This window comes from Moschus berezovskii, chromosome 6 (assembly GCF_049115385.1).
Source record: "Moschus berezovskii isolate FMDL1 chromosome 6, NW_MosBer_1.0, whole genome shotgun sequence".
NCBI classification, from domain to species: Eukaryota; Metazoa; Chordata; class Mammalia; order Artiodactyla; family Moschidae; genus Moschus; species Moschus berezovskii.
The window spans coordinates 55862629-55881754 of record NC_142465.1 but is presented as its reverse complement, the minus strand read 5'-3'; the positions used below and the strand labels follow the sequence as shown (position 1 = coordinate 55881754).

Genomic DNA, 19126 nt, shown 5'->3' with positions numbered 1-19126 from the left:
CTTAATGGGGGCAAGTTTCTCAATCTCTCTGTACTTTGGCTTCCTCATCCATAAAAGGGAAATAATAACTCTGTAACTTTTTTTCTTAGTGGGATAGTATTTGTAAGGCATTTAGTGCCTGGCACAGTTAAACATTCAGTAAACGTTAGCTGTTACTATTTTCATTGTCATGTTGTCTTGCAAAGGCCTTAATACATGGTAAGTACAGAATGAATTATTTTAAATGACTTAATAAGAGAAACTTTGAATCATGTCAGATGTTAGATATCCACTTTCTTTTCTTGTTTTCACATACACAATTTTCAAGGATTAATAGGAAATATTTTCCAGATATATTGGGGCTTCCCAGGTGGCGCTAGTTGTAAAGAATATGTCTGCTAATGCAGGAGACTTTAGAGATGAAAGTTCGATTCCTGGGTCTGGAAGATCCCCTGGAGGAGGTCATGGCAACCCATTCCAGTATTCTTGTCTGGAGAATCCCATGGACAGAGGAGCCTGGTGGGCTACAGTCCATAGGGTCACAAAGAGTTGGACACAACTATAGTGACTTCACAAGCACGCTTACTGATTCTGAGCTTTTGGACTGAAATCTGCCAGCAGATTTATACTATAGGCTTTTCTGATTCAGAATATTGAAGAAAAGCCAACACTAATAACTTTTTCTTAGATGAAGTTTGTTGTTAAAGAAAAATTGACTCCATGTTATGTACTTTAAGATCTCAGGATTTCGCTGTAACACTGTTAGTAAGTTTTGTTTTTTTTTTATAAAGCACCACCAAAAATCAAAACATATAGTTCAGATCATTATTTGGTGCTAAGCTATTTCCAGAAAAATTTTGATACTTAGTTTTCTAAGGTCTCCTCACAGAATTTTGCTCTCTTCCTCTCTCCCGCCCCTCCTCCTTTCCCTTCCTGCCTGCCTTCCTTTCTTTCTTTGTCACTGAAAATAAAAGAATTCATTTAGGATAATTATATCTTTTCCACAGTAGTTGCTACGTGTTTAATTCTAAGAGTTAAGACTCAGCAAGAAGTTAAGAAGACTGTGAAATTATAGAAGTAGTTGGTAGAGAGAATTTTTTTAGGCTGTATACTTTTTAAGTTCTCCATTCACTTTTTCTGAGAAAAGTAACCAAATAGAGGAAGATGGTATTACATATCCTCATTCTACTTTTCACATTGTAATTACAGGATGATCTAATGGTATGTATGGGCAGCACTTTGCTTATCTACTTTGTATCTCAGTATAGCTTTGTTAAAGCTAAATGGCTACCCCTTCTCTGAGGGAGAATAAAACTCGTCTGTTATTTGACAGGTTAAAAAAGCCATGATTGTATGAAAATATACATGCTGTACACATAGTTTTAAACAAAGTCCTTAAAATTTTGAGATGCTTTGAATTTTGATTTTGTGTTTTGAAGGTGCTTCAACTGTGGAATGATTATGCTTTTTGTTTTGGAAAGGACAAATATATTTTAGATACTCCAGAAATTATATCATTAAATATTTTTTCCACAGAGAAAATTAAATGCTAAGACAGGAAGATATGAAAGGATGGGAGGAGAAAACACATTTGTTGCTAAAAAAAATAAAAACATGAGATTTAAGTACTTTCAACAGATTTGATGTAATTAAAATTTGCAGTGTCTGAATATGCATTTTATTCTTTGTTTTATGAAATTGTAGCACTAAGTTTAATTTTTATTAACAAATTTTTTTTCTTGTTTTATATCAAGTCTCTGTATTGATACATTAGACACTAAATATACACTGCCCTGTTAAAAATTAATACATACATTTCTTTTAGAAACATATTTTCATTCATGACTTATTTTCCCAACTGTAATGAACATGCTTACTTGTTAAAGTCTCTGGTCCATACATGATGCGGCATAAACTGTCATTTTCATGAACTAATGTCATCACTTAAGCACTTAAATAGATGTCAGTCTCATCTTGGTCAGTGAAGCATTCTAAATTGTCTAAAGGGTGTATTACTGAACAAATGATCAGATTGTGGAGCCTCAGAATGGCCCATGACCTCTCTTTAAATGCTTTTGCTTTGTTTAGTCTGCTAAATAATAAGCCACACTTTTAATTAAAAAGTATTTTTTAGCTGATTAAAATATTTAGCATATACTTTATTCAATATTAGTTTAAAATAGTTTAAATGTCCTTCAGGGCTTCAAAAAGTATATAATGCTTAACATAAAATAAGACAGTCTTTAAGATGCTTTGGTTAAACAAAAGCTTAAATGGTAAAGAACTTAATGGAGTTCAGATTATGCATTCTATTGTTCATATATTGTTTTATAGGCCATCTGTGTAGGACCAGAAAACATGCAGATAATGTATCCCGCTATATTTGACCAGTTACTGGCATTTGTAGAATTTTCATGTAAACCTCCACAGTATGGACAACTGGAAACAAAACACATTGCAAATGCAAAATATAATCAGGTAATTTGCTATAAATTATATTTACTCTGTAAAATTTCATGTCTTATAAATGTAGTCAGTTCCACTTAAGATGGACTTTATCTCAGAACTTTTTCTTTCACAAATAAACTTTCATATGTCTATTAACAGTTTAAACTGGAAAGAAACATTATTTGGAAAACCTGTGTCCCTTCTTTTTTTTTTTTTTGTTTATTGCTGTCTTTTCCCAAGTGGTTCTCCAGAAAGCTTGACCTTTCCTGTTACTCTGTAGTACATCTTTCTTCAGAGTTCCTTTCTTGTTGTCCTCATCGCACTATAAAATGGTTTCTAAATCCCTATGCCTAGTCCTACTCTTATCTAAAATAGATACCTGCAATAGAAAAATAAAGAAATGAGAAGTTGTCTCCTACTGGTGTAAAATTTAGTTGGATTTTACATAAAAGATTTTTTAGCCATAGTTGGCAAATTTTGTTTTGACTTAGTGGAAAAATAAATTTTTGAATGCATGCACATGCTGATTTTGTTCACTCAACATAAAAATTATAATTTTACATGGTCCGAAAAGTAGTTTAATGTGTATTAACTTTTCTCATTCTATTTGTCTTGCAACACAATGGAATCACAATAGATCCAACTATTTGCACCGGTGAGTTAAATTTCCTAAAATTGTCCTAACCTATTGGCAACAAATAAAGTACATCTTTTCCCAGTTTTTGATAGAATGCTCTATGTACTTTTTCTGATAGTTTTAATTTTTGCCTGGCTGAAAATTATTCTTTCATGAACTTATATCTCTCTGAAAACTTTGCATGTAATAAAACAGTCTGACCTAAAACTGAGGCCTAAACTTTAAGACAAAGAAGCTTTCACTTTGAAAGCAATATGAGTTCATTTAATCTCATTTTTATTTTAACTCCATGTGAAAATGTTACTTTCTAGGCGGAATGGGTTGCCTTGAATTATGTACCATTTGCTGAAAGGTCTTTAGACGTAGTTGTGGATTTATATCAAAAAACAGCCTGTCACAAAGCAGTGGTGAATGAGAAAGTACTCCAGAATATTATTAAGGTATCTTTTAAAAATTTTTTATACTTTCATTTAATGATGATAACATTATTGAAATTTATCTTTAGGTAATTGTATATTGTCACATATTAAAATAAATGGAAAAATATAATCTGTTATTATTTATAGTGATTTTGTGCCAACATTCATGGATATTATTTAGGAAGCTGTTTCTCTGAAATGAAAAGGTTTTTTTAATGAAAAATATTTTAAAATGTAGAAGGAAATGGCACCCCACTCCAGTGTTCTTGCCTGGAGAATCCCAGGGATGGGGAAGCCTGGTGGGCTTCCGTCTATGGGGTCACACAAAGTTGGACACTACTGAAGTGACTTAGCAGCAGCAGCAGCATTTTAAAATGAGTATGCATTTGATTTTATGATTTTTCATCTTTGGCACTTAAGACAATAAGCATCTTGTTTCTTAGGACAGTACTTCTCATACTTTGAGTTTGATAAGCATTCAAGGAGAAATTCACAATTCAGCCTATTGATTTAACTGATCATGCATACTTTTTTTGAAAGCTAGTTCCTCAGTGCGTGGACAACCATTATTAAAATTCATCTTCTGTGTGTGTGTCCCATTCCTTCAAAGTTTATTTCCTTTTTTCCCCTCTGTTTTGAAGGACAAACCTAAATCTTGCCCTTACTCTAATATGTAGATGCTTTTATTTACTGGATAATTACAGTCTGATCTGAACTCTCTTCCCTCAAGGAAGAAGGCCTTTCTCTGTTCCATGGTTCATCTTTCTCTTTATGTTCATCCATTTCTTTTCCCACCGTTCTTTGTTGATAATTCTTTCAGCCTCTTATACTTTATCCTGGGAAGAAGATTAAGAAAGATGTAAGATCTTTCTCTCATTTGACTTCCTACTCAAATTGTTCTCTTTCAACTTTCCTTTACTTCTAAGCTCCTTTAAACAACTTGTAGCCTTCACCTAACCACCACTCACTCTAACCTATTATACCCAGGCTCACTGCCATATTCTGCTAAAAAAAGCTACTTACTTGAAATTACAGAAGACAAAAATCTTTAAATTCTAAGCCCTTTCTCATTCTTTATTTTCCTTGTTAATATGGTACTGCTCTGGCCTTCTTTTTTAAAAAAATATTATTTATTTTTGGCTGTGCTGGGTCTTTCTTGCTGCGTGGGCTTTTCTCTAGTTGGGGTGAGCTGGGGCTACTCTTTGTTGCAGTGTGCAGGCTTCTCATTGTGGTGGCTTCTCTTGTCATGGAGCACAGGCACAATAGTTGTGGCACAAGGGCTTAGTTGCTCAAGTGCATGTTGGATCTTCCCTGACCAGGGATTGAACCCATGTGCCCTGCATTGGCAGGTGGATTCTTTACCACTGAGCCACCAGTGAAGCCCCTGGCTGCCTTAAAATTGTTTCTTCCCTTGATTTTCTGTCATAGTTCTTTCTACCCATCACCACTCATCCCCTCAAAACTGTCTTATATCTCTTGATTTGTTGAGAATAAATTTTAAGCACTTCTGTTGCTGGGTACTAAGAAATAGTAGAGATTAAAAATGAATAAGATAGTTCATACATTTAATAATTCAATAAAAGATCTATAAAAAGGCAAATAATAATGCAATGTATTAAGTACTAAGTGAAGACCTCCACGTAGAGGCAGCTTTGTGTTCAGAGAAAGCTGGATTAGCATAATGCACTGCTGTGTACCTGCTGCTCTGTGATTTTGGAGCAAATGAACCTGAGAGTGCTTCTCATCTGTAAAAGAAGGATAATACGAATGCAAATTTCATGTCTTAACCATTAAGAGATTCAAGTGAGATATGGCATTTAATAATACTTGCCAAGTAGTCAGGGTTGAATAAAAGTTAAGTTCTTCCTTCCCTCTGTAGACAAGGAAATAACTAAACTGCCTATGGCATTCTGGCAAGGGTTAAATAAAGTAACATTTGACGAAGGAATACCCAGCAACTAGGGAGAAGGAGATCTAGATCAATTACGCAACATAAAGATCATGGTAGATTTTTAAAGCATTGTTGAGAAATCCCACTTAGGGAGCTAACAAGGCCTGGAATAGGTCTGAAAAAGTGGCTTTGGGTTTTACAAGCCATCATAAGGAATCAGACTTAATTCTTTAACCACTGATGAGCTGAACTTGGAGGAGTGACATGAATCAGTTTGTATTTTTAATGGAATTAAATAATCTCTTTTCTGTATTTCTGAACAGTTTGTTGATGCCACTTACTACAGTGTATTGTGTTAATTGGACAAGGCTCTTCCTTCCTTGGAAACTGAGCTTTGTTACAGCAAGAACTGAATTTTCTAGTTCCACATACATTTATTGAGTATATAGGATATGCCAGTCTCTATATTCATTAAATACTAAAAAAAATTAAATGTATAAGTCAAATGTATCTGTTGTGCTTAACATTCCCTTGACACTGGTAAACTATTAATCTAGTAGTAAACTATCTAATCTTAAGTTATAACCTGTTAATTCAGAGTCAGTTCAGTTCAGTTCAGTCGCGTCCGACTCTCCGCGACCCCATGAATCACAGCACGCCAGGCCTCCCTGTCCATCACCAACTCCCGGAGTTCACTCAAACTCATGTCTACAGAGTCGGTGATGCCATCCAGCCATCTCATTCTCGGTCGTCCCCTTCTCCTCCCGCCCCCAACCTTTCCCAGCATCAGAGTCTTTTCCAGTGAGTCAACTCGTCGCATGAGGTGGCCAGTGTATAATTTAGTATTCTTTTGTTGGCATATGACACACATTCAGTCTCTGACTAGCTTTAAGAATGAAAGGGCATACTTAGTTAGAAAAGTCAGAGATAGAGGAAGGGCTTTGGGATTGGTGTATCCAGTGGTTCAGTACTATCTCCAGAAACTAAATTTTTTTCTTCCTTGTTCTGATTTCTAAGGGTTGACTGCATATCCTTTGTTTCTTCTCATAGTTGTAGGCTAATAAAGGGATTATATGTCAGTAGCAAGTGTGTGTGTGTGTGTTTGTGTATCAGATTATTCTTGTTACTACAGATAAAATATAAAACAAAATAATGATATTCTCTAGGACATGTTTACCTGTTACTAAAAAATTGTAAGCAATATTGATCTCTCTTGGATAGAAAAAACCCCATTCATCAAATTAGTTTTTGCCAGGAGAAATACGGCAGAATACTCTAAGTTTATAACCACATTAGAGAAGCTGCAAGATTGTAAGTTTCCTACTCTTAACTTTTCAGAAAATGTCCTTATATTTTATGATGAGAAACTAAGGTTCAAAAACGGTTATTACTTCTTCAGGGTCATTGTTTGTAAAATGGACACAGGACTTAAAAGTATATCTGTCTAGGTAGTGTGATTTGAGAACCATGTCTGAGAATTGGCCTTTCTAGAAAGTAACATTCTATTTAAAATGAAAATACTTATCTTATTTTCTATAAGAACAAAGAGAAGCTGTAATTTTTTTTAAAAAGTAGTTAAAGGCTGAGTGTTTGTTTTAATTAGTATTTATCTTAAACTGTCTTTATTTTCCCAGACTCTTAGGGTTCCCCTCAGCTTGAAGTATTCCTGCCCTTCTGAAAGCACTTGGAAACTGGCAGTATCTTCTCTCCTCAAAGTTCTTTCCATTGGGCTGCCTGTTGCCCGGCAACATGCTTCTTCGGGAAAATTTGACAGTATGTGGCCGGAACTAGCCAACACCTTTGAAGACTTTCTCTTTACTAAAAGGTCAGCTCATTCAGTTTTTACAATTAAGACAATCTTTCAAAAAGTGCACATTATACCTGTAATTGCCTAAGAACAGTATTTCTCATTATTCATTAACTAATTGACTATTAAGATTGCTATATTGTATGCAAAGAATGAGTTAGGCATTTATCCACTGGGTACATTATCTGTAAGCAGAGGATAATTTTGCTCTTTACCATGTTGCTGGTTGTAAGATAGGGGTCTTTTCTGTAAGACCATGTGATTACATCATAATTAAGGAGCCATGATTTTAACTTGATGAATCTAAGAACCGTTAAATCCAATATCCATTTAGCATCACAAGAGAAGAACCATATCACAAAATCAGTTTTTTCCAGAATAAATAAGATCATTGGTAATAATGAATAAATTTTTAAGATGTATAAGTTGTGCAGAGAAGAATGAAATTTTCATTGTGTAATCTGCAACAGAGGGTGTATCTTAAGGATGTTATTTTGGCCCCTCACTGAATGAGAATAGGATAATTGAAATGTGGTCTAAATTTTTTGAATGAGGAATCTGCTCCAGTCTGTCTTCAGTTCAGTTCAGTCGCTCAGTTGTGTCCGACTCTTTGTGACCCCATGAATCACAGCACGCCAGGCCTCCCTGTCCATCACCAACTCCCGGAGTTCACTCAAACTCGTGTCCATCGAGTCGGTGATGCCATCCAGCCATCTCATTCTGTCATCCCCGTCTCTTCCCACCCCCAATCCTTCCTAGCATCAGAGTCTTTTCCAGTGAGTCAACTCGTCGCATGAGGTGGCCAAAGTATTGCAGTTTCAGCTTTAGCATCAGTCCTTCCAGTGAACACCCAGGATTGATCTCCTTTAGAATGGACTGGTTGGATCTCCTTGTAGTCCAAGGGACTCTCAAGAGTCTTCTCCAGCACCACAGTTCAAAAGCATCAATTCTTCGGCGATCAGCTTTCTTCACAGTCCAACTCTCACATCCATACATGATCACAGGAAAAACCATAGCCTTGACTAGACGGACCTTGGTTGGCAAAGTAATGTCTCTGCTTTTTAATATGCTATCTAGGTTGGTCATAACTTTCCTTCCAAGGAGCAAGCGTCTTTTAATTTCATGGCTGCAATCAGCATCTGCAGTGATTTTGGAGCCCCCCAAAAATAAAGTCTGACACTGTTTCCACTGTTTTTCCATCTATTTCCCATGAAGTGATGGGACCAGATGCCATGATCTTCGTTTTCTGAATGTTGAGCTTCAAGCCGACCTTTTCACTCTCCTCTTTCACTTTCATCAAGAGGCTTTTTAGTTCATCTTCACTTTCTGCCATAAGGGTGTCTAAAGCTATACTAATACAGCAGTCGCTAGCTACAACTAAATTTTTAATTAACTAAGTCACATAAGAATTGAGTTCTTCAGTCTCATTCAGTTCAGTTCAGTCGCTCAGTCGTGTCTGACTCTCCGCGACCCCATGAATTACAGCACGCCAGGCCTCCCTGTCCATCACCAACTCCCGGAGTACACTCAAACTCATGTCCACAGAGTAGGTGATGCCATCCAGCCATCTCATTCTCTGTCGTCCCCTTCTCCTCCCGCCCCCAACCTTTCCCAGCATCAGAGTCTTTTCCAGTGAGTCAACTCGTCGCATGAGGTGGCCAAAGTATTGCAATTTCAGCTTTAGCATCAGTCCCTCCAATGAACATCCAGGATTGATCTCCTTTAGAATGGACTGGTTGGATCTCCTTGCAGTATATAAGGGACTCTCAAGAGTCTTCTCCAACACCACAGTTCAAAAGCATCGATTCTTCGGCGATCAGCTTTCTTCACAGTCCAACTCTCACATCCATACATGACCACGGGAAAAACCATTGCCTTGACTAGACGGACCTTGATTGGCAAAGTAATGTCTCTGCTTTTTAATATACTATCAAGGTTGGTCATAACTTTCTTTCCAAGGAGCAAGCGTCTTTTAATTTCATGGCTGCAATCAGCATCTGCAGTGATTTTGGAGCCCAAAAAAATAAAGTCTGACACTGTTCCCACTGTAGCTATGTCTCATGCGTGGCTAGTGGTTGCTATAGAGGGCACTGCAGATCATTGAACATTTCCATCATGGGAAGTTCTGTTGGGCAACACTGATCTAAAAGGTACCATTTTACTAGAGATGGGCTTATCACTAATAGCTGTGGTAGGTAGGTAGTCTTCAATACTCCTACAATGTAATTTTCCTTTGTGCTATAGTGGTGAAATTCTATGATAACAAAAGTTTTTCGTTTTTTTTTAATCCATTAATCATTTTTTAAAAAACTATAGAATGATGAATATGCCATGTACTGCTATGTATCCATTTTAAATTGCTAGTTTGAAATCATTTAAATTATAAATTTCATATACATGAAGAAAAATTTACATTGGCATGTTGATAATGATCAGATGAGTCTACAGCAGAATGATTTAATGGAGAAATTTTGTCTGTCTTTCTAATGTTATTTAGTAAAGAAAAATTGTAGAGTGCAGAAGGTTAACTTAAATTTTTTCTCTATAAGAGCTTATCTGATGTTTTGAATTAGAAGCAATGATGTGTGATCCTAATTTCTGTTTCCATAACTAGTCAGATTTTGTTTTGCTTTCTTACATATTCCTTACCTCTGGAAATCTTATTGATGCCAATGCAAGCATACTATACCTTTCTCTGTGCCGTTTCCCAGCTGTTTATGGTCTGCAAGCTGCTTTCATAAGGCAATATAGTAACAAAGAAAACAAAACCAAAATCAACTAGAAGAAAGGAGAGGCTTTGGATATCATTGAGGGCTATCGTAAATGAATGAATTATTTAAATAAGTGAAAGAAAAATCCAATTAAAAATGAGAAACTAAAGGATTGTAGCCTGGTAGACACCTGAGGTCTATTAGGAACTCATTCAACCACCCTTTGAATACCAAAACACAGTGGTAGTTCTTTAGAACTGTGGTCCCCAACCTTTTTGGTACCAGAGACCAATTTCATGGAAAACAGCTGCTTATCTCCTGCCGTGTGGCTGGGTTCCTAATGGGGTTGGGGACTCCTTCTCTAGAACACACGTGGGCTAGTGGGAACTCCTACAATTATGGTCTGTTGACCTTCAGTTAAAAACACTGAGTACTACCCGGAAGAATTGAAACATTCACACAAACACTTGTACACTAATGTTTATAGCAATATTATCGTAATAGCCAAATAAATGAAAACAATCCAGATGTTCTGATGAATGGATAAATTAAATGTGATTTATACATGCATACAGTGGAATAGTTAGCTATGAAATACTGATGCATATTACAATATAGATGAACCTTGAAATCGTTATGCTCAGTGAAAGAATGCAAACACAAATGAGGTCACATACAGTTTGACTTGTGTTTCAGAGTTGAGAGGAGGGTAGAATAAGGCATGACTAATCATGGATGCAGAGTTTCTTTTGGAGGTGATGAAAATATTCTGGAATTAGAAATGACCATTGTACAACTTTGTAAATATACTAAAAAGCATTATATGGTTCCATTTAAAAGGATACATCTTATGGTATGAATTATATTTCAAAAAATAAATTTAATGTACCATACAGAGAGAACTGAAAAAAAATACAAATACTATTTTATCAGTTTGAAGCCTCTTTTCTGTCAAATAAGGATTCATGAAAAAAATTTTTTTTAAGATTTCCGTTATACTTCTCAAACTTAGAGACTGTAACAATCTTATATGGCCCATTTGTACCTACAATATTGACTGTCTCCCTGTATAATTTATAGGTAAATTCTGTTAATCATCTGTGGTTTTAAAAGCTCAACCAATGTTTTTTGATATGGTCACAATATCTAGTAAGGATTTTTATTGTTCAGTTGATAAGTTGTGTCTGACTCTTTGCGACCCCACGGACTCTGCAACATGCCTGGTTCCTCTCTGTCTCCACAGTCTCCACAAATTTGCTCAAATTCACGTGCCTTGAATTGGTGATTCTGTCTAACCATCTCATCCTCTGCTTCCCCCCTTCTCCATTTGTCTTCTGTCTTTCCCAGATCTAGTAAGAATACTAACTATAAATTAAAAAAAATAACCATTACAGTGAATTCTGTGATCAGAATATTCGGCCTGTCCACAGTTGAATAGATTTCTGATTTTATTGATCATTAGATGTAGGAGTAAACTTTTTGGCTTTGTACGCTATTCCCTTCCCTCGTTATATTTTTAAAAAGTAGTTTAGTGTTGCTGATGTGTGATCCCAATAATGTTAATACTGTATGTTCTTGATAAGCTTTTTTTAATTGGTAGTTAGCCAATTGGTATTTTCTCTGTGTGTGTCTATTTTAGTACGTGTAATGAGATAAACCACATAATACCAAAAGGAGCAAGAATAGCTCTAGATATAAAACTCTATACTGTACCTCTAAATCCAAACATGGTAATACTGTTTTTACATTTATAACTTTTATAAAAGAGTAGAACTTAGGCTCAAATATAAGTCTGTGGTTTGTCATTTGTTTGCAGTGTGTCTTGGTCATATGACTAGCCATTCAAAGCTTCAGTTTCCTCTTCTGTCAATTACATGGTAATAGCCTGGAGAATCCCAGGGACGGGGGAGCTGGTGGGCTGCCGTCTATGGGTTCACCCAGAGTCGGACACGACTGAATTGACTTAGCAGCAGCAGCAGCTATAGTTACTGTGAATATAGGTGATACTGTGAATAAAGCTCTTAATACAGTGGTTGGCTTTCTAATTTTTGCTGTCATTATTATTGTAATAATCATCATCATCCTATTCTCAGCTGTTTTTAAAAGTGCTTAATATTTCATTGTTTCATAAGTTTAATAGAACTTGACTGCTCATTCTTATTAAGAGCCACAGGGTCTAGAATTGACTTTGGTTCTCAGAACTGTTGATTTATTCTGATTTTGGTGGAACAGTTTTCTGCTTTAGAAAGTCTGAATCAGTCCTCTTTTCAGATGTTTGCTCTCTTTTGTTGTAAGTATATTTAGTATATCATATTTATTACAAATTAGTGATTAATGGGCTGTCACTGAGTGAATAATTAAGCATCTTGGTCATGTTTCTCTTAAATCACTGGCAATATAAGTGAATTCAGTTTTTGTCACAATGGTAATTTTTGCTGTGACTCCAGATGATAGTATTTTTCTTTTCCTTGTTTTTCACTCATAGTACTAAAAGTTTAGTTCAACAGATTTTATTTAGTTCAAGATTGAGCCAAGTATTTTTGTAGCTAAAATTTCATGTTTGTGATTAGAATACTAATTACTTTAAGAAATAACTGTTCTTTTAAATAAATGATAATGTTCTAATTTGGATGAGGAAATTTTTTTGATGTTCAAATTCTGTTTGCATTTTCAGGAAGTATTTTACCTTTAAAAATCAAGTATTTTATTTGTTTATATTTTTTAGCATACCTCCAGATAACCTCTCTATTCAAGAATTTCAAAGAAATGAAAGTATTGATGTTGAGGTGAGAAATCTATTTAAAACATTTTCCTATGACTATACAAACCAAATAATAAAAATGTTGAAACTAAAATTGCTTAAAACATAAATAAAGTGATACATTGAATGTGAACCTAAAAACATTAAAACTGTCAAAAAGGTTAAAGTTTAATTTTTAAAGCACTGATATTTAAAAAACTACTATTCTATATTTGTTAGCTTTGTGCATGTTGTCTAGATGCTTTGTGCTTGTTGTCTAGATACTTAATTGTGTCCATTTAATAATTTTAAAGAGCAGTTGATTTAGTAAAATCTATCAGTGAGCATGTATTTGAGAGCTTACTTTATAGTTTGACAAATCAGATGTTTGTATTTAACTGATAAGTTGCTCAGATTTTTCTAACCATCTGTAGAAACAAATAATGAATGTTTTTAAAAGAATATATTCTGCTGATTATAAATGGAATTTAAACAAGTAATTTTCAGTTATGGATATTTTGTTGGGGGGGTTATTTTTTCCCTGTAAGTGGGATGGGGAACTTCTTAATGAAAACAAATCAAATAAATTATATAAAAAGCGTTGGCATCATATACAGATGTAAAATATTGCCTTTTGTCCCATTGCTGTACTAACTCTTATAAACTCTTCTTCAAACGTTTGTTTTTCTTTAAAAGGCAAAATAATACATTATATGTTAGAAATAATCTATTTAACAAAAATGAATATAACTTCTTAATAACTCATTTTTATGGTACTAAAAGGTGATTTAAATCTTATTCTTAGTCCCTTTTTAGATATGGTATTCTAACATGGATGCATTTCATAAGCTGATTTATTTTCTCCAGAGCACATTTTGCATTTATCATGTTGAATATCAAATTTTATTGAATTTGTAAACAGTTTGTAGTATTGACTGTAATAAAGTTTATTCACTAAGACACATGAGGGAAGCAGACTAATTATCCTCTATATTAACATGAAAATGCTTGTATACATCTATTAAGAAAGATTCTGATACTCTTTTAAAATAAAATTTAAATTTCATTCTATAAGTTATTATCTCTTAAAAAATAATGCCTTTGAATTTGCCTCTTTTGTTTTAGGTAGTTCAGCTTATCAGCACTGAGATATTACCTTATGCCAATTTTATTCCTAAGGAATTTGTTGGTCAGATAATGACTATGCTTAATAAAGGATCAATACATTCTCAGTCATCTTCATTTACAGGTATGTTATTTCAATGATTTTTTTTAAGTGTTAATAAATATTGAAATACTTTTGAAGAAGCTGACTTGTAGAAATGTTTACTGCTACAATTGTCGTAAATGTCAATGGGTAAATGGTTAAGAAAGAATGTAACGTAGAACATTAAGCTTTATGAGGGAAAAATGTGATAAATATTCTGTGAATTATGTGTGATGAATTAAATTGCAAAGTACTTATGGAAATCACCTAAATCATTGCAGGCTGACATAAGTTAGCCAGTTTTGTGAAGTCATGGGTTATTGTGAAGTAATGAGTGTGTATTCTTACCGCTTATTAACTTAGTAGTTGGGTAACTAAGTGTCTCTTTTGTTGTCTATAAAATAAAGATATTAATACCAACCTCTCAGGACTATAAATTGCAGTTAGTCCATTTGCAAACTGGTTCTTTTTCCTAGCCCAGACAGTTTTTTAAAATAATCTGGTAAAGTGCAGGTTTAACATTCAGTTCACTTGCTCAGTTGTTTCCAACTCTTTGCAACGCCATGGATTGAAGCACCAACTCCTGGAGCTTGCTCAAACTCACGTCCATTGAGTCGGTGGTGCCATCCAACCATCTCATCCTCTGTCGTCTGCTTCTCCTCCTGCCTTCAATCTTTCCCAGCATCAGGGTCTTTTCCACTGAGTCAGTTCTTTGCATCAGGTGGCCAAAGTATTGGAGTTTCAGTTTCAACATTATTCCTTCCAATGAATATTCAGGATTGATTTCCTTTAGGATGGAACTCCTTACAGTCCAAGGGACTCTCAAGATTCTTCTCCAGTACCACAGTTCAGAAGCATCAGTTCTTTGGCTCTCAGCTTGCTTTATGTCCAGCACTCACATCCATACATGACTACTGGAAAAACCATAGCTTTGACTAGACAGACCTTTGCTGGTAAAGTGATGTCTCTGCTATTTAATATGCTGTCTGGGTTGGCTTTTCTTCCAAAGAGCAAGCATCTTTTAATTTCATGGCTGCAGTCACCATCTGCAGTGATTTTGGAGCCCCCCAAAATAAAGTCTGTCACTGTTTACATTGTTTCTCCACCTGTTTGCCATGAAGTGATGGGACCAGATGCCATGATCTTAGTTTTCTGAATGTTAAGTTATTAACAAACATTAGAACATCAGAGAAAAATTTCTAAAGTCCACTTATCTTAATGTAGTTAACTTTTTAAGAATATTTAAAAATTATAGATCAGTTTTTATAAAATACATTTTAAGATCCATATTTATAACTACATGTAAATATTATGTTAAATAAGGACTGTTGAATTACCATGTATACTTTTTCCAGCAATTTTTTGATGATACCTCTTGCTATTTGTAGTATTAATCGTACCAAGATAGAGAAGGTACATGTATATTCTTCCAGTGACTTTACAATCAGACACAAAATTTTCAGCTTTAACTTGGATTTTTCTTTAAACGTGTACATGCAAAGCTTTTTTGTTAATAAATAAGGCCAACTTATAAACACAGAGGTTCCAGTGATTATTTTTGGTGCCCTGTTCTTAAGTATGATCTGATAGCCAGAGCTCACAGATGGTTGAGGAAATCTGCCAACACAAAAGAGAAAGATCAAAACAATTGAGAAGGTAGAAAAAATTGGGAAGAAAGAAAAATGCAGAGCCATAGGAAACATTTATTTAAAAAAATTATAATTAGGATGCTCAAGGAGATAAAAGATTTTACATTCATAAAACAAGAAAAATGCTGTGAAGTGGAACAGTTAGAACACAAAAGAGTTCAAAGAAGCTAAAAATATGATAGCTGACATAAGTTCTATGAAAGGTTGGAAGAAAACATTAAGGAAAAACCCAGAAGTAGAGCAAAGACAAACAAGTGGACAATCTGAGAGGAAAGAAAATGGATCTCAGGGATGTTACATCTGACAATAGGTCTTCCAAAAAGAATAGAGAAAAACTAGGAGAAGAAGTTATTAAAGAAATAAATGGAAGATATAAATCTGCAGATTAAAAGTAGTCACTCACAGACTTCCCTGGTGGTTTAGTGGTAAAGAAGCTACCCGCCAATGCAAGACACACGGGTTCTGTCCCTGGTCCAGGAAGATTCCACATGCCTCAGAGCAGTTAAGCCCATGTACCACAGCTTTTGAGCCTGTGCTCTGAAGCCAGGGAGTCACAACTCAGCAACTACTGAAGCCATATGTAGAGCCTGTGCTCTACAAAAAGACAAACAACCGCAGTGAGAAAACTGTACACAGCAACTAGAGAGTAGTCTCTGCTTGCCACAGCTAGAGAAGAGCCTGCCCAGAAATGAAGACCCCAGCACAGCCAAAAATAAATACAGAGATTTAAAAAAAAAAAAAAAAAAAGTGGTCACTCAGTACTCAGAATAGTGAAAGAAAAAAAGACTCACAGTAAATCTTGTCATTGTGAAATACCAGAATATCAGGGATACAGAGAAGATGCTAAAAGACATCTAAAAGTCAGAAAAAGTCAGAAAAGACAAAAGTTCAAACACCAAAGAGTTGGGTCAAAAGGACATTTTACTTCTCAGTAGCAGCGCTGAATGCTCACGTACATTGAGGCTGTGGTTTCAGAGTCAAATGGAAAAGATTTTTAACGCAGAGTTTTAACTAGGCCCAGCTGTTGGCCAAGTGAGGAATGTAGAATGGTAATTCTCAAATGTCAGTGTGCATTATCCTAACCTGGAGGGAAGTCACTGTTGGGCTCTAACCCCAGAGTTTCTGGTTCAGTAGGTCTGGAGTGAGGCATGAGAATATGCTAACACATTCTCTGGTGATGCTGATGGTGCTGGGAACTACACTTTGACTATGACAGTAAAATGACACTTTCAGAAATGTAGTCCCAAAATTTTTACTTCCCTCCCATTCATGTTCTCAGGAACTGCAGAATATGCCCTGTAAAAACAAAGGAGTAAATTGAGAAGGGGGAGAGCATTAAGATCTAGAAAGTAAAATATAACACAAGAGAGAATAAAAACTCACAGGGTGAGGCCAGAGACTGGTTCCAGGAGATAACTGGACAGCATATCCACAGGGCAACTAGTCCAGACTGGAGCAGAGGTCAGGGTCTGGGGAAGATGCTGCCAAGAGAAAAAAGGGAAGAGACAATCAAATGGATTATTCAAAGTTGGACCATGTGGAAGACTGTTGAGAGGTATTCTATAGTGCTTTTGAAGTGTAAACAAAGACCAGGACATGAAAAACTTTAAAGTGATGTGAGTGGGTAGTCATGGCTTGTTTTTGATGTTGCAAGGGGGAAAATTATTCTCTCTCTCTGTGTATATACACACACTATAAGTTTTTCATACCTGCTCCTTACCACTTAAGGAATTTCCTTTTATTCCTACATTGCTAAGAATTTGTATCACTAGAGTGTATTTATTTAACCTTGTATTAACCATCAAACATTGTTAATTCTACAGAAGCAGAGATTGATATTCGTTTGAGAGAAGAATTTTCTAAAATGTGTTTTGAAACCCTGCTCCAGTTTTCCTTCAGTAATAAAGTCACAACACCTCAAGAAGGCTACATCTCACGAATGGCACTCTCAGTGCTTCTTAAGAGGTCTCAGGATGTACTACATCGTTATATAGAGGATGAAAGATTAAGTGGCAAATGCCCTCTTCCAAGGTATATGTATATATATATTTTTTAATTAAAGAAGAAATTATACTATCATAGTTGTTAATAATTTAGAAAGCTCAGAAAGTCGGGTGTTTTCATAAATTTTTCTGAACTTAACCTGAGGCTGTTTATAATTTTATTTATTCCATACAGTGTAAATATTCATAAGTTTTGTTGCATATATATCAGTGTGTTTATTATAGGATGCCTTTTCTGACTCCTCATGGGGGGTTAGTAATATGTGACAATACCAAGTTACTTATATTATTTTGGGGAAAAAAATGAATTCTAAAATATATCTTCCCAAGGATTTCTGCTTAAGGACCTATGGATCTGTATGAATACATGATTGTTAATTTCTCTAGAGAGAAAATAATAGTTAAGTCATACTTTATGAACTTCCTTGTTTGTTTTACAGTCATTTCAAGGTTTCTCTGTAAGTCATCTAGCCATATCTTGTATCTTCTTTTCATCTAGTTGGCTTAATTAAGTCCTTGTACCTAACTAAGCTGATTTCCTTCTCATTTGGTCAAGCTCTCGATCTTTCAGCTAAGCCAGTTCAGTTCAGTCACTCAGTCGTGTCCTATTCATTGTGACCCCATGAATCGCAGCACGCTGGGCCTCCCTGTCCATCACCAACTCTCGGAGTTCACCCAGATTCATGCGCATCGAGTCTGTGATGCCATCCAGCCATCTCATCCTCTGTTATCCCCTTCTCCTTCTGTCCCCAATCCCTCCCAGCATCAGGGTCTCTTCCAGTGAGTCAACTTTTCGCATGAGGTGGCCAGAGTATTGGAGTTTCAGCTTTAGCATCAGTCCTTCCAGTGAACACTGGTCTCCTTTAGGATGGACTGGTTGGATCTCCTTGCAGTCCAGGGAACTCTCAAGAGTCCTCTCCAACACCGCAGTTCAAAAGCATCCATTCTTCGGCGCTCAGCTTTCTTCACAGTCCAACTCTCAAGTCCATACATGAAAAACCATAGCCTTGACTAGACGGACCTTTGTTGGCAAAGCAATATCTCTGCTTTTTAATATGTTGTCTAGGTTGGTCATAACTTTCCTTCCAAGGGGTAAGCATCTTTTAATTTCATGGCTGCAATCAGCATCTGCAGTGATTTTGGAGCCCAAAAAAATAAAGTCTGACACTGTTTCCACTGTTTCCTCATCTATTTCCCATGAAGTGATGGGACTAGATGCCATGATCTTAGTTTTCTGAATGTTGAGCTTTAAGCCAACTTTTTCACTCTCCTCTTTCATGTTCGTCAAGAGGCTTTTTAGTTCCTCTTCACTTTCTGCCATAAGGGTGGTGTCATCTGCATATCTGAGGTTATTGATATTTCTCCTGGCAATCTTGATTCCAGCTTGTGCTTCTTCCAGCCCAGCGTTCCTCATGATGGACTCTGCATAGAAGTTAAATAAGCAGGGTGACAATATACAGCCTTGACGTACTCCTTTTCCTATTTGGAACCAGTCTGTTGTTCCATGTACAGTTCTGACTGTTGCTTCCTGACTTGCATACAGATTTCTCAAGAGGCAGGTCAAGTGGTCTGGTATTCCCATCTCTTTCAGAATTTTCCACAGTTGATTGTGACCCACACAGTCAAAGGCTCTGG

At 35.7% G+C, this 19126-nt stretch overlaps 1 protein-coding gene across 5 annotated transcripts in view; it reads left to right on the top strand.

Moving 5' to 3' along the window:
- MON2 (MON2 regulator of endosome-to-Golgi trafficking) overlaps nt 1-19126 on the top strand; it is a 131109-nt gene that overhangs the window by 88349 nt on the left and 23634 nt on the right. For 3 of the 5 annotated variants that reach the window (XM_055396459.2, XM_055396462.2, XM_055396460.2), the window contains 7 exons: nt 2314-2457; nt 3065-3082; nt 3376-3504; nt 7009-7199; nt 12618-12678; nt 13758-13881; nt 17312-17519. In XM_055396459.2, coding sequence (XP_055252434.1) covers nt 2314-2457; nt 3065-3082; nt 3376-3504; nt 7009-7199; nt 12618-12678; nt 13758-13881; nt 17312-17519 — 875 coding nt within the window. The remainder of the gene's footprint in view (nt 1-2313; nt 2458-3064; nt 3083-3375; nt 3505-7008; nt 7200-12617; nt 12679-13757; nt 13882-17311; nt 17520-19126) is intronic. The other 2 variants (XM_055396458.2, XM_088837067.1) reach the window with 2 other exon arrangements.